Source organism: Erinaceus europaeus, chromosome 11, assembly GCF_950295315.1.
Source record: "Erinaceus europaeus chromosome 11, mEriEur2.1, whole genome shotgun sequence".
Taxonomy (NCBI): domain Eukaryota; kingdom Metazoa; phylum Chordata; class Mammalia; order Eulipotyphla; family Erinaceidae; genus Erinaceus; species Erinaceus europaeus.
Window position 1 is genome coordinate 115,893,359 of NC_080172.1, and position 20,342 is coordinate 115,913,700.

A 20,342-nucleotide genomic window follows, 5' to 3' on the forward strand; every position below is an offset into this window, starting at 1 on the left:
ATGGGGATGCGGAACTCTGGTGGTGGCATTGGTGTGGAATGTATCCCTGTTATCTCATAATTTTGTAGATCAATATCAAATTGTTGAAAAACAAACCAACAAGAAACCTGGAATGAGGACAGGATGCTGGGATGAGCCGGCTCCCATAACCCTGGGGCAGACTCTGAGGCTGGGCACAGATACTTGGTTTATCCTGACATCACTGGGCTCCTCACTCAAGCGGGCAGAGTTAATAAGCGCCATATGAATCTCTCCAAAAGCAGCAGGTACCAGCTGTGGGGAACCCTCCACAAGGCAGCTACAGTGGAGGGTGACCGACATCTGCTCCTTGCTTGATCTGCCACCCGCAGAACCAACCATATCCCCTCCCATCCCTGCATCACAATCCAGAGGAGAAGGCCTGGTGAGGTAAGTCGTTTGGATAGAGAGCTGGCACACAATCCAGGCTCTAACCTGGCCTCAACAGAAGCCTCTGTGCTGTGCTGCCTCTCCCCCTGCCATACTGTCTCTGTCTCTCTCTCTCTGCGAAACTCAGCCTGGACAAAGGAAAGATCCAGAAGGCCAACAAATGTGAAAAAATGCTCCAAGTCATTGATGGTCAGAGAAATGCAAATCAAGACGACAGTGAGATACCACTTCACTCCTGTGAGAATATCACACAACAGAAAAGGGAACAGCGGCAAATGCTGGAGAGGGCGTGGGGACAAAGGAACCCTCCTGCACTGCTGGTGGGAACCTAAATGGGTCCAACCTCTGTGGAGAACAGTCTGGAGAACTCTCAGAAGGCTAGAAATGGACCTACCCTATGATCCTGCAATTCCTCTCCTGGGGATAGATCCTAAGGAACCCAACACACCCATCCAAAAAGATCTATGTGCACATATGTTCTTGGCAGCACAATTTGTAATAGCTAAAACCTGGAAGCAACCCAGGTGTCCAACAACAGATGAGTGGCTGAGCAAGTTGTGGTCTATATACACAATGGAATACTACTCAGCTGTAAAAAATGGTGACTTCACCTTCTTTATCTCATCTTGGATGGAGCTTAAAGGAATCATGTGAAATGAGATCAGCCAGAAAGAGAAGGATGAATATGGGATGATCCCACTCATAGACAGAAGTGGAGAAATAAGAACAGAAGGGGGGAGTTGGGCGGTAGTGCAGTGGATTAAGTGCAGGTGGCACAAAGCACAAGGACCGGCATAAGGATCCTGGTTCGAGCCCCTGGCTCCCCACCTGCAGGGGAGTCACTTCACGAGATGTGAAGCAGGTCTGCAGGGGTCTGTCTTTCTCTCCCCCTCTCTGTCTTCCCCTCCTCTCTCCATTTCTCTCTGTCCTATCCAACAACGATGACAACAACAATAATAACTACAACAATAAAACAACAAGGGCAACAAAAAGGGAATAAATAAACATTAAAAAAAAAAGAACAGAAGGGAAATGCAAAGCAGAACTTGGACTGGTTTGGTGGACTGCACCAGAGTAAAGGACTCTGGGGTGGGTGGGGGTGTTCAGGTCCTGGAACATGATGGCGTGGGGGGCGGCTAGAGTATGATGTGGAAAACTGAGAAATGTTACACACATACCAAGTACTGTATTTATTTAAATTTTTAAAATTATCTTTATTTATTGGATAGAGGCAGCCAGAAATCGAGAGGGAAGGGGTGATAGAGAGGGAGAGAGACCTGCAGTACTGTTTCATCACTCACAAAGCTTTCTCCCTGCAGGTGGGGACCGGGGACTCAAACCTGGGTCTTTGCACATTGCAACATGTGCACTCAACCAGGCGCGCCACCACCTGGCCCCTCCAACTACTACTGAATTTCACAGTCAACTGTAGACCACTAATGCCCCTGACTAAAAAAAAAAAAAATCAGCCTGGAGCTGTGGAACCCTAGCGACAATGACAACAAGTCAAGAGCAGCCGCAGCAAACACAGGTAAGGAACCCTAAGGGAAGCTGAACCAAAAGACTTGCTAGGATCCAGGACTGAGCTTCCTCTGGGGTCCCTCTTCCTCCAGCTCGGCCCTCCTGCCCTGGGTGGCCACGGGTGACACATGACATCAGCGTCTCTAAGTGCCTGTAGTTGCAGTTCCTTATTTTCTTGTCAACTCAGGACCCATCTCAAATGGCAAGTGAGGGGGAGGGATGCGAGGACAGGGCCAGACCTCCACCCATACCCACCGATAAAAAGAACTTGTGAGATAACGGCTAGGTGTGTGAATGACCAACAGATCCTGGGTCTCAGTTTGGTTCTCTGTCCATGTTCAGAAGCCCAGGTGAAGGTCCTGCCTAATTCCTTCTAGCCCCAGCAGGCAGGCAGGCAGCCCCATCCCCAGGGCAACCCTGGCCTGCAAGGGGTAAACATCAACAGCTCCGGCCCCCTGGGGCATTGGAGTCAGTCTGGCTCTAGGGACATTCCGACCTGCGTGAGGTCATTGCCTGGCCCCGGGTGGATCAGGAGAGCTGGCTTCAGGTGACAGCTGTCTGCCGGCTAAATCACTCTCTGAGGTGAGGCTCGGGAGCCCCCAGCATTAGTCATCCCCTAGCATGAGAGCTAGGCTAGAGGTCTGCAGCCCCACCTCCCACTCCAGGGGGGGCACATGCGAAGCCCCACTCTGGGCCACAGTAAGTGGCAAAGCCATTCTGCCGAGAAATCGTCCTGATGCATAAATCAGATCTTGACAGTCTCTTGCCCAAGCCCTCTAATGGCTTCCCACTGCACTCAGAATAAAACCCAAGCCCTCTCTGTAGGCACGGGCCCTCCCAGCTCACGGACCTTGACTGCAACACTTCCAGCCCTCCTTCTATCCCCCTTCTTCGGTGCCTCCAACACTCCAGACCTGGTCCCTTCTCTGTGCTCTGCTTGCCTCCGTTCCCTCCGCTTGGAGCACCCTTTCCTTTGTTCCTGGCGGGCTGGCTCCTTCTCACTGTTGGTGTGGCTCCTAGATCACAGGCTACCTGCATAGAAGATTTTCTGAACCACACTGCTTAGTGGCACCTCACCTGCGTCCCTACGATTCCCCACTATATGGGCTTATCATGTAGTTTGAGACAAGAAACGAGGGAAAGAGAGAGGGAGAGAGGGAAAGAGAGAGGGAGAGAGGAAGAGAGAGGGAGAGAGGAAGAGAGAGGGAGAGAGGAAGAGAGAGGGAGAGGGAAAGAGACCACAACACTGCTCAGCTCTGGCTTATGGTGGTGCTGGGGATTGAACCTAGGACCTCAGAGCCTCAGGCTTGAAAGGCTTTTGAGGGAGCCGGGCAGTAGTGCAGCAGGTTAAACACAGGTGGCGCAAAGCGTAAGGGCTGGCGTAAGGATCCCGGTTCGAGCCCCTAGCTCTCCACCTGCAGGGGAGTCGCTTCACAGGCGGTGAAGCAGGATCCCCCCTCCTCTTTCCATTTCTCTTTGTCCTATCCAACAACAAAGACAACAATAATAACTACAACAATAAAACAAGGTCAACAATAGAGAATAAATAAATATTAAAAAAAAAAGAAGAAAGGCTTTGGAGAACCATTATGCTGTCTCCCTTGCCCTCCCCCCCACACTGCATTCTTAAAAGCTCTTTATTCTACTTTGAAAGTCAAAACCTTTTTTTGCAAAGTTGGGGCCTCATGCATGATTCCACTGATCTGGATTTTTTGTTTGTTTATTTTATTAAAAGCATTCTTAAAAATTTTACTTATTTATTATTGGATAGAGACAGAGAGAAATTGAGAATGGTGGGAAAGATAGAGAAGGGGAAAGACAGAGAGAAACCTGCAGCCCTGCTTTACTACTCAGGAAGCTTTCCCCCAGGAGGTGAGGAGCAGGGGCTTGAACCTCGGTCCTTGCACATTGTAATGTGTGCGCTTGGACAGGTGTGCCACCTCCTGGCCTCTGATTTTTTTTTTTTTGAGAGAGAGAGAGAGAGAGAGAGAGAGAGAGAGAGAGAGGAACACCAGAGCTCTCTCTGATGGCATAGTACCATGTGGTGCTGTGGGCAGAGGCTGAATGTTCCCAGCTGTGACCAGGGACTGTGAGCGCAGACTGACAGGGACTCAGAGGTCACACAGGCTCCTGTGCTCAGTGTGAATAGACATGGGCCCTAGGTCAGACTGATGGGGTTTACAGTTAGTGGCATTTATATGCTTTCTTCAAGTTTGGGAGCTGCTCTCTGCCCTAATCCAGCTTTCTAATCTTAGTCTCATCTCTGACACCATCTTCCCAGACAATATTTTTAGTTCACCTGCATGTTAGCTGTCAAGCTCAGGCAAACATTACTTGAAGTCACAGGCCCCCTGGGATACACCTCAAATAGTCTTCCTAGCTTCTTCCCACCTTAAGACCCCTAATTTTATCTGCTCTATTCCTACCCTTGGGTTCCTGTTTATTAAACAATTTGTCCTGCTTTATATCTTACTGCCTTTCAGCCACCAAATTGCAGACACTTCTATGATACCATCCTGACTTCCCTGGGCAGATAACCTCACCAATGTTTCTCAAAGTCTCCCCTCCCCAGAGCCTTGTCCTACCAGGGAAAGACAGAAACAGGCTGGGGGTATGGATCCACCTGCCAACAACATCCATGTCCAGTGGAGAAGCAATTAAAGAAGCAAGAACTCCCACCTTCTGCACCCCATAAAGAATTTTGGTCCATACTCCGGGAGAGATAAAGAATAGGGAAGCTTCCAATGGAGAGGTTGGGACAGGGAACTTGGTGGTGGGAACTTCGTGGAATTGTACCCCTGTTATTTTATAATCTTGTAAGTCATTATTAAACCATTAATAATAATGTCCCATCTTCTAGTCTGGCCAGTCAGGAGGGGGCTCTAGACATCATGTAAACTGTGCCACTCTGACTCATTTAAGGGAGGAAACATCTACCCTCTTGACCTCAGCAGACAGCAGCTGCCCTGGCTACTGTTATCCCGAGACCACTCCTTTCCTTCTCCAGTCACCGAGCCTACAGAGTCCCAGCTGATGAGGGAGGGGCATGGGGGGGTCTCTGGGGGCTGAGCTGGGTCCCAGGGTCAAATTCAGTGGGCACTGAGTCCACTGGCACTGGCGGGAGGGCTGGGGGAGGGGGCGACTCACTTTCCACGTAGAACACGCCTACTTTGTCCGAGTCCGACATGGAGATGTAGAGAACCATTTCGTATCCAGCAGGGAGGCGGTCAGGGCCTTTGGTCCTCAGGATCATCTGGGACATGTCCTTGAGGTCTGGGGAGGGGCACACACACGCGGAAGTTAGAAGGAGGGGAGACTCGCTGCTGGCTTAGAAATGTCTGTTACGGCTGGGAGTATGGATCCACCTGTCAACGCCCATGTTCAGCGGGGAAGCAATTACAGAAGCCAGACCTTCCACCTTCTGCATCCCTCAATGACCCTGGGTCCATGCTCTCAGAGGGATAGAGAATGGGAAAGCTATCAGGGGAGGGGAGGGGATACGGAGTTCTGGAGGTGGGAACTGTGTGGAGTTGTATTCCTCTTATCCTATGATTTAGTCAATGTTTCCTTTTTATAAATAAATAAATAAATAAATAAAAAGAAATGCCTGTTACAGGTGATGAAGCAGGTCTGCAGGTATCTGTCTTTCTCTCCCCCTCTCTGTCTTTCCCTCCTCTCTCCATTTCTCTCTGTCCTAACAATGATGACATCAATGATAACAACTACAACAGCAGTAAAAAACAAGGGCAACAAAAAAGGAAAATAAAAAAAATAAATATGCTCAACAAATTGTTTGGCTTCGTATGTTAACTCTCTTTTCAATCACCAGGTTCCAGATGCCATCAGGATGCTGGCCAGGCTTCCCTGGATTGAAGACCCCACCAATGTGTCCTGGAGCTCAGCTTCCTCAGAGACCCACCCTACTAGGGAAAGAGAGAGACAGACTGGGAGTATGGACCGACCAGTCAATGCCCATGTTCAGCGGGGAAGCAATGACAGAAGCCAGACCTTCTACCTTCTGCAACCCTCAGTGACCCTGGGTCCATGCTCCCAGAGGGCTAGAGAATGGGAAAGCTATCATGGGAGGGGGTGGGTTATGGAGACTGTGTGGTGGGAATTGTGTGGAGTTGTACCCCTCCTACCTTATGTTTTTGTTCATTAATCCTTTCTTAAATAAAAAATTAAAAATAAAATAAAATAAATATTAAAAAAAGAAATGCTCGTTACATTTGAATCCAGACCTCAGAGACTTGTACGTAACAGAATGAAAAACTGGAACTTACCCGCAGCACTTTAATGATTCCCTATATTTGGGGATTTCCTTTTAGTCCTTGTAAATTTTTTTTCTTGCCTCCAGGGTTATTGCTGGGGCTATTTTTCTTTTTATTTTTTTTTGGGGGGGAGGGAAGAGTACTGAGAGAAATGGAGAGAGGAGGGGAAGATAAGGAAGGGGGGAGAGAAAGAGAGACACCTGCAGACCTGCTTCACCGCCTGTGAAGCAGCCCCACCCCCTGCAGGTGGGGAGCCGGGATTCTTGAGGGAGTCCTTGCACTTTGTACTATGTGCACTTAATCTGGTGCATCACTGCCCAGCCCCTCTTTCAGTCCTGTTTTTTATGTACATATAATTTAAACATCATCACCAATGACCCAAATGATGCTTGCAAATGATGGTGTGTGGGGGGGGTGGGGATTGAACCTAGGACTTAGGAACCTCTTCGCTTAACCATTATGCTATCTACCTCCAGCCATTAATTAATTGACTTCTGTCTTCTGCCTTTAGCATGAAATGGTGTTTTGAATCCATCATTCACTCCCAGACCACCCCCTCCCTCATTCTCAGCCCAGGACTCAGCGTCAAGGTCTCCCAGGTTCCATGCTGCCCCTCCACCCCGAGTGAGGGTGGGTCCTGTTGGCACCTTCCTTGCTGTAGACCTTCTCATCACTGCTGTCCTCCTTGGGTAGCCAGGGAGTGTCTCGGTCACAGTTCACCAGCAGGATGGCCCCCTGGCCCTCGGGGCCCCAGGTCCAGGACGCCTGAGTCAGGAGAGGAGAGGTTAGTGCTGGTCTTTCCAGCCCTGGGGCAGGCCTGCACGCAGGACACTTGAGAGGCAGTCTCGGGTGGGAGAAAAGAGCAGCTGTGGGGCCAGGCGGCGGCGCACCTGGTTGAGCGCTCACATCACAGTGCGAAAGGACACAGTTCAAGCCCCAGGTCCTCACCTGCTGGGGGAAAGCTTCATGAGTGGTGAAGCAGGGCTGCAGGTGTCTCTCTCTTTCCCTCTCTACCTTCACCTCCACTCTCAGTTTCTTTCTGTCTCTATCCAATAATAAATAAAGTATAAAATAAAGAAATCAATTCTTAAAACAACTAAACAACCAAACCAAACCAACAAACAAGAGCAGCTGCTACCCTCTAGGGCATCTGTGACCTGGCAAAGGTGGCTCCAGTGTCTGATGTCCATGGAGGGTCAGCATGAGTCCCAAAGGCAAGATTAGGAGGGGGCCGTGGCACAGAGAGACAAAGACAGACAGACAGCTGAGGAGGGCAGTTACGAGCCCCATGTCTGTGGGCCTGGACAGAGAGAGGTGTGTGGAAGAGGGAGGTGAGGACGGCCAGAGAAACACGTGGGCAGACAGTCTGCTGGTTGGTGTTCTCAGAGCCCTGCTCAGCTCTGGCTGATGGTGGTGCTGGGGATTGAACTTGAGACCTCAGAACCTCAGGCAGGACAGTCTTTGCAGAACCATTAAGCTGTCTCCCCAGCACCTTCCTTCTTTCCTTCCTTCCCTCCCTCCCTCCCTTTTCTTTTTACCAGAGCACCGCTCAGCTCTGGCTTGTGGTGGTGCTGGGAACTGAATGAAGGACCTCAGAACCTCGGAGAGAGGCGGGGAAGACAGAGACGGGGAGAGAAAGACAGACACCTGCAGACCTGCTTCACCGCCTGTGAAGTGACTCCCCTGCAGGTGGGGAGTCAGGGGCTTGAACCGGGATCCTTATGCCAGTGCTTGTGCTTTGCGCCACGTGCGCTTAACCCACTGCACTACCGTCCAACTCCCTCTCTCTCTCTTTTTATTCTTATAGAGACAGAGAGAAATAGATAGGGGTGGGGATAAAGAGAGAGAGGCATCTGCAACACTGCTCCATAATTTGTAAAGCTTCAGCCATTAAATATAAATTTAAAATTTTTAAAATTATTTTTATTTATTTATTGAATAGACACGATCATAAATCAAGAGGGAAAGGGGAGATAGAGAGGAGGAGAGACAGAGACACCTGCAGATCTGCCTCACCATTTGTGAAGCTTTCCTCTTGCATGTGGGGGCCAGGGGCTTGAACCTGGGTCCTTGTGTATTATAACATGCACTAAACCAGGTGCACCACCACCCAGCCACATCTATCTATCTATCTCTCTCTCTCTCTCTCTCTCTCTCTCTCTCTTTCTTTCTTTCTTTCTTTCTATCTTTCCAGGGCTGGGGCTTGGTGCTGACACTAGACTACACTGCTTTTAGAGGCCTTTCTTTCTTTCTTTCTTTCTTTCTTTCTTTCTTTCTTTCTTTTTTCCATTTTATTGGATAGGATAGAGAGAAATTGAGAGGGGAGGGAGAGAGAGAGAAGGAGAGAGAAAGATAGGCACCTGCAGACCTGGTTTCACTACTTGTAAAGCGTCCTTGCTGTAGGTGGGGAGCAGGGGCCTGAACTAGGGTCCCTGCACTCGGTACGATGTGTGCTTGAGTGTGTGTGCCGATGCCTGGCCCCCAAGCTTCAACCCTTATAGGTGGGGACCAGGGTTCTTGTGGACGCTTCTGTCTGCTAGACAGACACTCCATCAGAAGCTGTGACACCTCCAGAGGGGGTGGCAGAGGGGGACAGCTGGATGCACAGACAGACCACTATGTCCAGACACACTTCAGTGCTCTACATGGGAACTACATGGTGACTCCTTCCCTCCCTCCCTCCCTCCCTCCCTCCCTCCCTCCCTCCCTCCCTCCCTTCCTTCCTTTCTTTTTAATCTTTATTTATTTATTGGATAGAGACAGCCAGAAACTGTGAGAAAAGGGGGAAATAGAGAGGGAGAGAGACAGAGACACCTGCTTCACCACTCGCAAAGCTTTCCCCTGCAGGTGGGGGCCGGGGCTCAAACCCAGGTGCACCACCACACGGCCCCAGTGGTTAACGGTCTAGACTGCAGTCAGTGACACTAGAACAAACCCAAACCAGAGACGCTTCTCCACTGTGAGTCCTGTCTGGGACTCCCCACCGACTTGGATAAAGCTCCAGGCCCTTAGAATTGCCTCCAGGCCCTCTGAGACCTGCCCACCCCTCCATCTGTTCCCTGTCACCCCGCCTTGCTCACTGAGTGCTCAGCCCTCTGCCTGGGATGCCAGCTTGTCTCCCTTCACCTGACTAGTTCACTCCTTCCAGTCACTGTGGAATTGACCTTTCTTCCAGGAAGCTGGTTGGATTGTCCAGACTGGCTTCTACAAATTTTTTTTTTTTTTTTTTTGGTGGGAGGGGGGAGACAGGCTTACGACAATTGCGATGAAATAGTTACCCTTGTCATTTGTTATTTAGCTTAAGCCCTCCACTGGGCTGTGAACTCCATGAAGACAGGAGTTATATTTCTCCTACTCTTTCTGAATCCTCAGGATCTTACCCAGCCCAGTCCTGGAATATCAAGAGATGCTTGGCCTTGGTGGTGTAGTACACCATGCCACCAGGCATAAGGACCAGGGCATAAGGACCACATGAGAGCCTCTGTAGGAGAGATGCTTCCTGAGTACTCTCTCCTCTCTCTGTCTTTCTCTCTGTCTGTCACCTTCAGTCTAAATTCAAGGAAAAAAAACATTGGCTGCTGGGAGTAGTGAAGTTGTGTAGACACTGAGCCCCTGTCAAAACTTTGGTGGTCAAAAACAAACAAACAAACAAAAAAGCAGTGTTCAACAAATATTTTTAGGATGAGTGGTGAAGGTGTGAGGTTTCATTGGGCCAGATGGAGACATGGAGGAAGTCTAGCAAGTTTAGGCCCCACAGGGATTGTGTAACTTCACCAAGGCCGCACAGCCCCTCTGGTTAGGCCGGGAGCCTCAGGGACCTCTGTGGAGCCCACAGTCATGTGGTTTGGCTAGGGCACAGAGAACACACGTGTGACTCAGACCTGGTGTCTTTTGTTGTGGCTGCTTTGGGGAGACAGGAAAGGGCCTCCCCAGAAGTCTGAGGTCTCATAGTTGGCATTTAGAGTTCGGGGTCTCCCGCAATTCAACTAGTGGGCATATACCCCGAAGATATAATCACACTTATTTGAAGGGATATATGCACCCCCCCCCATGCTTATTCACAATAGCCAAAATCTAGAAACAACCAAAATACCCTTTGACAGATGACTGAATAAAGAAGTTACGGGACGTACACTCAACAGAGTTAATGCAGCAATAACAAGGGGTCATCTGTGTCCTTTGGGATAAAGTGGATGGAACTGGAGAGGAGGATGCTCAGTGAAGCCGGTCAGGAGGAGAAGGACAGCTACAGAACGGCTTCACTCATGTGAAACATAGACAATTGAACGTACAAATACGAAACACAACAAAACAAAATGTCGACCTATATTCAAGACTATAGGAGAATTAGAGTGGTAATCTATGGGTGTGGGGATGGGGACATGGACCTTGGTGACGGGAGTGGTGGGAAAATAAATAAAAAAGAAAAGAAAAAAAATGTATACAGCCTATATAAAGGACTCTCAGAACTTAACAAGAACAGAAAAAAATAAAACAATGGAAAAAATCATGCACCCTAATGTCTAACTCTTAATGCAAACAAGTTATAACCCATAAAAAAAGAGAGAGAGAGAGAGAGGGAGAGAGAAGAAGGAGGAGGAGGAGGAGGGAGAGGGAGAAGGGGAAAAGGAGAAAGGGAGAGGGAGAGGGAGAGGGAGAGAGGAAGAGGGAGGAAAGGAGAGAGAGAGGGAGGGAGGGAGGGAGAGAGAGAGGGGGGGGAATATGCCTGGGGTCCACTGCTGGGCCTCAGACTTCTCCTTGGCTGTATAAAAATGTCTCTTCATGGGGGTCAGGCGGTAGTGCAGCAGGTTAAGTGCACATGGCACAAAGCGCAAGGACCGGTGTAAGGATGCCAGTTCGAGCCCCCGGCTCCCCACCTGCAGGGGAGTCGCTTCACAGGCGGTGAAGCAGGTCTGCAGTTTGTCTATCTTTCTCTCCCCCTCTCTGTCCTCCCCTCCTCTCTCCATTTCTCTCTGTCCTATCCAACAACAACAACATCATCAACAACAATAACTACGACAACAATAAAACAACAAGGGCAACAAAAGGGAAAATAAACAATAAAAATTAAAAAAATGTCTCTTCATTTATCATTTAATCTTAGAATTTAGGTTGTTAATATCAAAGTCATATATGCCCATTGAAAACCAATTTTACATAATTCAGAAGGGCAGAATATGGGAAACAGAAGTAAGATTCTTGGCTGTACACAGAGCAAGCCAGTGAAGCTTAACAACGGGGCTGAGAATGAAGCTGAGGCCACAATGCTACCTGCACCAATTAAAAATACATGTCTGTATACTTCACTGTTTTCAGCCGATCTTGGATGGACCTTGAAAAAATCATGTTGAGTGAAATAAGTCAGAAACAGAAGGATGAATATGGGATGATCTCACTCTCAGGCAGAAGTTGAAAAACAAGATCAGAAAAGAAAACACAAGTAGAACCTGAACTGGAATTGGCATAGAATACAGGTCCATGAAGGATGATAAATGACATAGTGGGGTTTGTATTGTTAAATGGGAAACTGGGGAATGTTATGTAAGTACAAACTATTGTATTGACTGTTGAATGTAAAACATTAATTCCCCAATAAAGAAATATATTTTAAAAAATACATGTCTGCAAACCACACCACGCATCTTGCAAGAATTGCAGGGGCAGAATGAGACAGTAAACCCATCACAGTGACCTTTTGTGGGCAAGGAGATGTCGCCTGGGAAATACAGGATGAAAGAAGAGATGCGTGAGGGGCCTGGGTGGTGGCACCCCTGGGTAAGTGCACACGTTTCTGTGCCCAAGGACCTGGGGTTGAGCCCCTGTTCCTCACGCAAAGATGCAGCTTCCTAAGTGCTGAAGCTTCACAGGCGGTGAAGTGCTGCAGGTCTCGGTCTTGGTCCCTCTCTCTCTCTCTCTCTCTCTCTCTCACTCTCTCCCCATCTCTATAGCCTTTCCCTCTCAATTTCTCTCTATCAAATTAAATTAAAAATCAGTTGACAAAAGAACAAGCGAATAAAAAAATGAATGAGAAATGAATGAGTGAACAGATAAAAATGGAAAGAAGTTGTGCTGGCATGGGCAACGTGGCAACCTTGGGCTGTGAATGATGACTGTCGCCTTCTGATCCGATGGTCTCAGCTCACCCAGGCAAAGGACAACAAGGCAGGAGAATAAAAACAAATAATTTGGCAGCACATCTCCTGGGGAAGAATATTTCTCTTCTCTTCTTTTCTTTTCTTTTATCTTCTTTTCACAGACCTCTGCTCAGCTGTGGCTTATGGTGGTACAGGGGATTGAACCTGGGACTTTGGAGCCTCAGGCATGAGAGTCTCTTTGCATAACCATTCTGCTATCTACTCTCCGCCCCAGAATACTTATTTTCTTCTTTTTAAAATTATTATTATTATAGCTTTGGTTAGATAACCAAAGTCAATTTATTTTTCAAAAATTCTGTTATTATCTTTATTGGATAGAGACAGCCAGAAATTGAGAGGAAATGGGGAGATAGAGATGAAGAGAGGGTAAATAAAGATAAAAAAATAATAGTAAAAAAAAAGAATTCTCTAAGAAATTCTCAGTACCACAGGGTAACTTCTGAGCAAGTTGGTGTCACAACTGGAAGGGTAGGTAGAGTTAATCTATGAAGATTAAAGGCCAAATGTTGCATCTATTGTGCATTAAACTGACTCTACCGAACTTTCTTTCATGTTTGGTTTCCTAAGTGGCAGTGGCAGGCTCTCTGTTAAGCCAGACTATTACTCTAATGATGTATTATTTTGTTACAATGTTATATTCTTTTAGTTGTTTGCTGTTACTTCTCAGGTACAAAGATGTTTGTTTTGTTTGTTTGTTGATTGGTTGGTTTCTGTTTTTATAAGTGGGACTCAGCAGACAATTATTTTTACCTGAAAAATGAAGCAATTTTAGATAACTGTCACCAAGTAGGAAGGGAGTTTGGGCTTATAAGCACATAAAAGAACTGGACATCTCAGATTCTCTTAAGCATGAATAAATGAGATCTATAGAAAAAAAAAAAGAGAGAGATGAAGAGAGGGCTGAGGAGAGAGCATAGTGGTTATGCAAAAAGCCTTTCAACTCGGAGGTACCAAAGGTCCCAGGTTCAATACCCAGCACCAGTATCAGCCAGAGTTGAGCAGTGCTCTGGTAAAAACAAAACAGAACAAACAAACAGACAAACAAACAAAACCCAGAAAAATAGCAGCAGCTCTGCTTCACTCCTCATGAAGTTTTTCCCCCTGCAGGTGGGGACCTGGGGATTGAACCTGGATCCTTGCTCATTGTAACATGTGTGTTCAACCAGGGACACTACCACCTAGCCCCTCTTCCTTATTTAATTAAAAAATTATTTCTAAAACAACAAGGACAACAAAAGGGAATAAATAAATAAATATAAAAAATTAAAAAAATTATTATTATTATTTTTTAAAATTATTTCTTTCTTAAAAAAGAAGAGAGAGGGGTTGGGTGGTAGCGCAGCGGGTTAAGCACACATGGCACAAAGCACAAGGACCGGCGTAAGGATCCCGGTTTGAGCCCCCGGCTCCCCACCTGCAGGGAGGTTGCTTCACAGGCGGTGAAGAAGTACTGCAGAGGTCTTTCTCTCTCTCTCTCCCTTTTTCCCTCTCGATTTCCCTCTGTTCTGTCAAATAAATAAATAAACATAAAAATATTTTTATTTTAAAATTTCATTTATTTGATAGAGACAGAGAGAAACTGAGGGGGGAGGGGAGATAGAGAGGGAGAGAGACAGAGAGACGCCTGCAGCCCTGCTTCACCACTCGTGAAGCTTTCCCCCCTGCAGGTGGGGACCAGGGGCTTGAACCCGGGTCCTCGTGCACTGTAGTGTATGTGCTTAACCAGGTGTGCCACTGCCTGGCCCCTCTAAAAAAAATTCTTAAAGAAAACTTCTTTAACGAAAAAGAAGAGGGGAGAGGGAGAGAGAGAGAGAGACAGAGAGGTGAGGTGAGAACAGCCTGAACAGGCTGGAAGAAACAGGTCCCTGCAAGGTCCAGTCCTCCCCAAAACTGCTCCTCTCCACCCTGGCAGGTAGTTAATTACCTTTCTTGGGTTGTTCTTCTCCACCACACCATCCCGGTCTGCATCCACATCCAGGGAGATCTCTGGGGACAGACACAAGGAAGACTTGTGGGAAAGGCATGCAGCTCGCCCCTTCCTGCCTGGCCTCCAGGAGGGTGTCTGCTGAGGCCTCTTGCCGACGAACACTTGAGCCCACAGTGCACGTGCCGTGAAGCTCAGGGCTCCCAGATGAGCTGGCAGGCAGCACAGGGCTCTCCTGCCATCTCACTGATCCTTAGTCAGTTCTGGACGGTGGGTCAAACAGACAGGCCTGGGAGCCTCAGTGAAGCTCATAGTTTGCAAACATCCGGACGCAGGGTTCCCTAGCTCCTGTCTGCAGTTTGCTTTGCGTGCGGGTGCACCGTCCCTTGAACTTGCTGCACTATAAATACCTCCTCTAAGAAGGACTGAGGGTGGCCAACTGGGTCTTGAACCTCTCTGGATCCAAGGGCACCTGTGAGACCAGGTTGCTAGAGGATTCAGGGAGGTGTGTGTGTGTGTGTGTGTGTGTGTGTGTGTGTGTGTGTGTGTGTGCGTGTGTGTGTGTAAGGGCGCTGTTGATGTTTTTTCTAGGGGAAGGGACCTTTGCGTTCTGCTTTGAGGGTATGAGATAAATCTAGGATTTCATACCAGTTCGTTTCTCTGTGTTGAAACCCTGATTTCCTGTTTACTAGTTATGACACTGTGAGCAGAGACAGCCTCTCTGAGCTGGTTTCTTTTAATTAATTAATTAATTCATTTATTTTTATATTTGTTTATTTATTTCCTTTTGTTGCCCTGGTTGTTTTATTGTTGTAGTTATTATTGTTGTCACTGTCGTTGGATAGGACAGAGAGAAATGGAGAGAGGAGGGGAAGACAGAGAGGGGGAGAGAAAGACAGACACCTGCAGACCTGCTTCACCTCTCGTGAAGCGACTCCCCTGCAGGTGGGGGAGCCGGGGGCTCAAACTGGGATCTTTATGCTGGTCCTTGCACTTTGCGCCATATGTGCCCAACTCACTGCGCTACCGCCCGACTCCCTCATTTATTTATTTTAATTTGATTAATGATTTCATATTGATTTACAAGATGACATGTCAGCGGGGGTATAATTTCACACCGTTCCCACCACCAGAGTTCTGAATCCCCAGTCCCTCCACTGGAAGCTACAGCAGTTCTCCTAAGGCTGCAGACATGGGCTGACTATTATTTCTACAGATGTCTGTCTCTATTTGTATATAACTCCCCCTCCTTTTAAGGTCTCGTCTTCTCTTCCTTTCCAAGCTACACATAACCCTGTTCCTACTTCCAAATGTTCCTCCCTTTTTTCTTTTTTCTCTGAGCCGGTTTATTTACCTGCAGAATGAGGCCCTTTCCAGTGGTACCAGTGACAGAAGCAGGCACCCCGGACACTTTGAGCTGGACAGTCAGTCCTTGGCTGCAAGGATGAAAAACTGTCCCTCTCCCCAGCCCTGAACTAGAGACTCACAGGGCGGGATATGGAGTCACTGGGGAGGGGAGGTGACAGGAGTGTCACCCGCCGTGAGATGGCCTGGGCTCAGGTCCCAGGCTGCCCAGTGGGTTCAGCCTCACACTGAGCATGACTTGGACTGAGGTGGGAGTTGGGTGGGAATGCTTCTGTTCTGGGTCAGCTCCCTGTCAGGTCCTCTCCCTGGGCCAGAGGGGGAGGAGGGTCCTGGCATGGGAAGAACTGTGATATCACCACGGAACTCCACTCAAGCTCTCCTTTGGACCCACAGCCTGACTCCCTCCCAACACCACACCCGGTTGGTTCTTCCGGGTCTAGAAGGAAGCTGGAGGGTGGAGGCGGGCAGGGCCCTGTCCTAGGACAAGGCGCTCCGATGTCCCCACCTCTGCAGCTGCTCTGCTGTGGGTTAGATGCTTTCAGACCTAATTCTACTCACCTAGCAAAGCACTACTGAGTGTCTACGCTGCCCCTGGCACTGTACTAGGCACAAGGACTTAGCACCTAAACCGCACTCCTCAGCCCTAGGGGAGAAATTGTATCGTCCCGTTTTTAACTTTCATTTTTTTATTATTATTATTTTTAAACTTCTTTTTCTTTAAAATTTTTTTTAATCTTTATTTATTTATTGGAGACAGCCAGAAATTGAGAGGAGGAGGGAAGCTAGAGAGGGAGAGAGACAGAGAGACACCTGCAGACCTGCTTCACCACTCGCAAAGCTTTCCCCCTGCAGGTGGGGACTGGGGCTTGGAACCTACCTGGATCCTTGTGCACTGTAGCATGTGTGCTCAACTAGGTGCGCCACCGCCCAGCCCCCTATTATTATTATCTTTATTTATTGGATAGAGGCAGCTAGAAACTGAGAGGAAGGGGGAGATAGAGAGGGAGAGAGACAGAGAGACACCTGCAGCCCTGCTTCATCACTCATGAAGCTTTCCCCCTGCAGGTGGGGACCAGGGACTTGAACCCGGGTCCTTGAGCACTGTAACATGTTGCACCACCACCCGGCCCCCTGTCCTCCCCATTTTACAGGTGAGCAAAACCAGGTTCAGAGAAGCCAACTGTCTGGAGAGGGGCCAGTAGCCTGGGAGGTAGATGCAGGGTAAGCTCTCTGGGGAGAGAGCAGGGAAGGCGGTCACCAGCGGTGACTACAGAGGCTGAGGGCTCGCTAGAGGAACAATATTGACTCTGGTTTCCAGCCCTTCCCAGTGTGTCGGCAGGACACTCCCCAGTGAATGCTGCCTCTCAGGGAGGTGGCTTCCTGGAGAGCCTCCTGGGAACCCACCTCCTTAATCAGTCTCTGGGCTTTTCAGGACGACAGTCGCTCCTACGTGGATATTTCATTCTGCCAGCGTGTCACCTGTTGCCCCCTCAGTTATGCAGCAAGGAGTCATGACCTAGCCAGTCGGCTCTACCATGCAGGTGAGGAAACTGAGGCAGTCTGTACAGAGCCAGTCTGTCCAGCTGTTCAGGACTCTGGCTCCTGGCCCCTGCCCATGGCTGTTCCTGCCACTAATAAAGGCTAATCTCTGCGCTGGGCTATTCCCAAAAGGCAAGACTCCAGACTTGCTCTCCTGAAGGTCCTACCTGGAGCGGTTGGCCCCACCCCCAGCTGGCTGCCCTGTGATGTCTCACTTTAGGGGACAGGGCGGGTGCCATGCGGAAGCCCTGGTGGGTGGTGTGTCCCTGGAAGTCACAGGCCACCAGAGGAAACAATCAGACACTTTGTTGTGCTTTATGCCCTTAGGGAGTGCTTCGGTGGATATCAAAAATATTATCTTTATTTATTGGCTAGAGACAGCCAGACAGCGAGAGGGTAGGAAGAGACAGACAGAGAGACACCTGCAGCCCTGTTGCACCACTTGCAAAGTTTTCCCTCTTCAGGTGGGAACTGGGGGCTTGAACCTGGGTCCTTGTGCATTGTAACATGTGCACTCAACCAGGTGCACCACTACCTGGCCCCTGGTATACATTATTTCAATCATTATCATATTTGCAGAAGGGGCTGGGGGGGTCACACAGTGGTTACCCCCCAAAAAGCTCATGCCTGAGGTCCCAGAAATAACCAGGTACAGTTTCCAGCATCACCGTAAACCAGGACTGAGCAGTGCTCTGGTGAAAACAAGATAAAGAACACAAGCAATACTGTCATATTTGCAGAATGGGGAAAAAAAGTGCCAGCTGCCTTCTAGAGAAAATAGAAGTTCCCTGCCAGGACTTCCCTTACCTGCCTGAGGCAGCTTCAGTAATGCTAGATGTGCTTATTGTTACGCCTTGAGTTATTAGATTCACACACGTTTCACCGATCTCCTATTGTTGCACATTATTACCCAACTGGGCTCCCTTATCTCTCACTGCCCACAACAGTTCACAAACTCTTTATTTATTATTGTTGTTGTTAGTGTTATTATTATTAGTTCCCAGAGCACTGCTTAGCTCTGGGGATTGAGCCTGGAACCTTTGCTGTCTCAGGCATAAAGTCTTTTTACATAACTATTGTGCTGTCTCCGCAGGGCCCCCAATTGTTTTTCTTTTTGTTAAGGTTTTATTTATTTATTGATGAGAAAGATAGTAGGACAGAGAGAAAGAACCAGACATCACTCTGGTACATGTGCTGCCGGGGCTTGAACTCAGGACCTCATGCTTGAGAGTCAAGTGCTTTATCTACCACTGTGCCACCTCCTGGACCACAGGGCCCCCAATTAAAAAAAAACAACCTTTATTTATTGCATAGAGACAGCTAGAAAACGAGAGGGATAGGAAAGGTGTGATGGGGGGAGAGAGAGAGAGACAGACAGACAGACAACTGCAGCCCTGCTTCACCACTCATGAAGCTTCCCCCCTGCAGGTGGGGGTCGGGGGATTGAACCTGGGTCCTTGCACACTGTAACATGTGCACTCAGCCAATTCAGATGGTGCTCTCTCTCTTCCACCTTCTCTCAGAAGCCCCTCCAGTGAGAAGCAATCCTGGAGAACTTCTCCCAGCTGGATTCTGGACTTCTCTGACTGGAGTTTCAATGGGCTGGCGTGAGCTGTCCTCCTGGGGTGGCTTTTCCTTCCTTAGAGGGAGGCCGGGGACTGTCTGCTCCAGGGTCTTTGGGCTCCTCACAACATTCCCCAGAGGCTCTGAATCATCCTCCTTGGGCTCTTTGGAATAGCACCAAGGTGTCAGGTGGCGCCTGGGGTGTGGGGCAGATTAGTGGGAAATGTCACTGGGACGGCGTTCAAGGCAGTGTGTGTCCTGAGAAGCCAGGCACTGAGGCCTCAGCTGTGGCAGAGAAGCCTAAGTGTTTTTGGGGGACATTAGCTCCCCCCCACCCTGACAGGTGGGGTATCTGGCTTTCTTGTCTTTTTTTTTTTTTTTTTGCTTCCAGGGTTATTGCTGGGGCTCGGTGCGTGCACTAGGAATCCACTGCTCCTGGAGGCCATTTTTTCCATTTTGCGGTTGTTATTGTTGGATAGGACAGAGAGAAATGGAGAGAGGAGGGGAAGACAGAGACGGGGAGAGAAAGACAGACACCTGCAGACCTGCTTCACCACTTGTGAAGCGACTCCCCTGCAGGTGGGGAGCCAGGGGCTCGAACCAGGATCCTTACACAGGTCCTTGCATTTTGCGCCATGTGCGCTTAACCTGTTGTGCTACCGCCCAGCTCCCTGGCTTTCTTTTTACTGTTTACTGTTTTTTTCTGTTTTACTGGACAGCTTGGGGTGTGACGGGGGAAGGAGTCTCCACCACAACCAAAGAGGGCCGTCAACCTGGGCCAGCTCTGGTTGACGGGGTTCTGCTGGTGGTGGTGGTGGTCGTGGGGGCCTGAGGTGGAAGCTAGAAGTGCTCAAGATGCTTATTACTAGGACCACAGGAGGGGACACTGGACCCCTTCCTCGCCTCGCCTCGCCTCGCCTCACCTCCCACTTCCCCTCAGCAGGAAGGACTTTGCAGATCAGTCCCAACTAGAGTCTAGAAGGTCCTCAGAATCAGTGAACTCAAAACCACTTCATAGCTGCCTAGAAGTGAGGTCCATACTATAGATACTACTGCTACTATAGATACTACTGCATACCACAGGTACTACTACTACTATAGATACTACTACGTACTATAGGTACTACTACATACTATAGATACTACTGCTAGTATAGGTACTATTGCTACTATAGATACTACTGCTACTATAGATACTACTGCTACTATAGATACTACTGCATACCACAGGTACTACTACTACTACTATGGATACTACTATGTACTATAGGTACTACTACATACTATAGATACTACTGCTACTATAGATACTACTGCTACTATAGATACTACTGCATACCACAGGTACTACTACTACTACTATAGATACTACTATGTACTATAGGTACTACTACATACTATAGATACTACTGCTACTATAGATACTACTGCTACTATAGATACTACTGCATACCACAGGTACTACTACTACTATAGATACTACTATGTACTATAGGTACTACTACATACTATAGATACTACTGCTACTATAGGTACTACTGCTACTATAGATACTACTGCTACTATAGATACTACTGCTACTATAGATACTACTGC

The 20,342-nt window shown here is 48.4% G+C and overlaps 2 protein-coding genes and 1 long non-coding RNA gene across 3 annotated transcripts in view; 1 reads left to right on the forward strand and 2 right to left on the reverse strand.

Annotated features, from left to right (window-relative positions):
• Positions 1–20,342, reverse strand: part of ATP13A2 (ATPase cation transporting 13A2) — a 387,527-nt gene that overhangs the window by 122,572 nt on the left and 244,613 nt on the right. The gene's annotated exons all lie outside the window — the stretch shown is intronic.
• PADI2 (peptidyl arginine deiminase 2) overlaps positions 1–20,342 on the reverse strand; it is a 74,282-nt gene that overhangs the window by 28,717 nt on the left and 25,223 nt on the right. The window contains exons 4-6 of the mRNA XM_007523718.3: positions 14,280–14,341; positions 6,848–6,965; positions 5,077–5,202 (exon numbers count right to left, since the gene is read on the reverse strand). Of these exons, the coding sequence (XP_007523780.1) occupies positions 5,077–5,202; positions 6,848–6,965; positions 14,280–14,341 (306 nt within the window). The remainder of the gene's footprint in view (positions 1–5,076; positions 5,203–6,847; positions 6,966–14,279; positions 14,342–20,342) is intronic.
• Positions 19,789–20,056, forward strand: LOC132541177 (uncharacterized). Its single transcript, XR_009552349.1, has 2 exons — positions 19,789–19,903; positions 19,958–20,056. It is a non-coding gene; the product is annotated as an uncharacterized LOC132541177 (long non-coding RNA).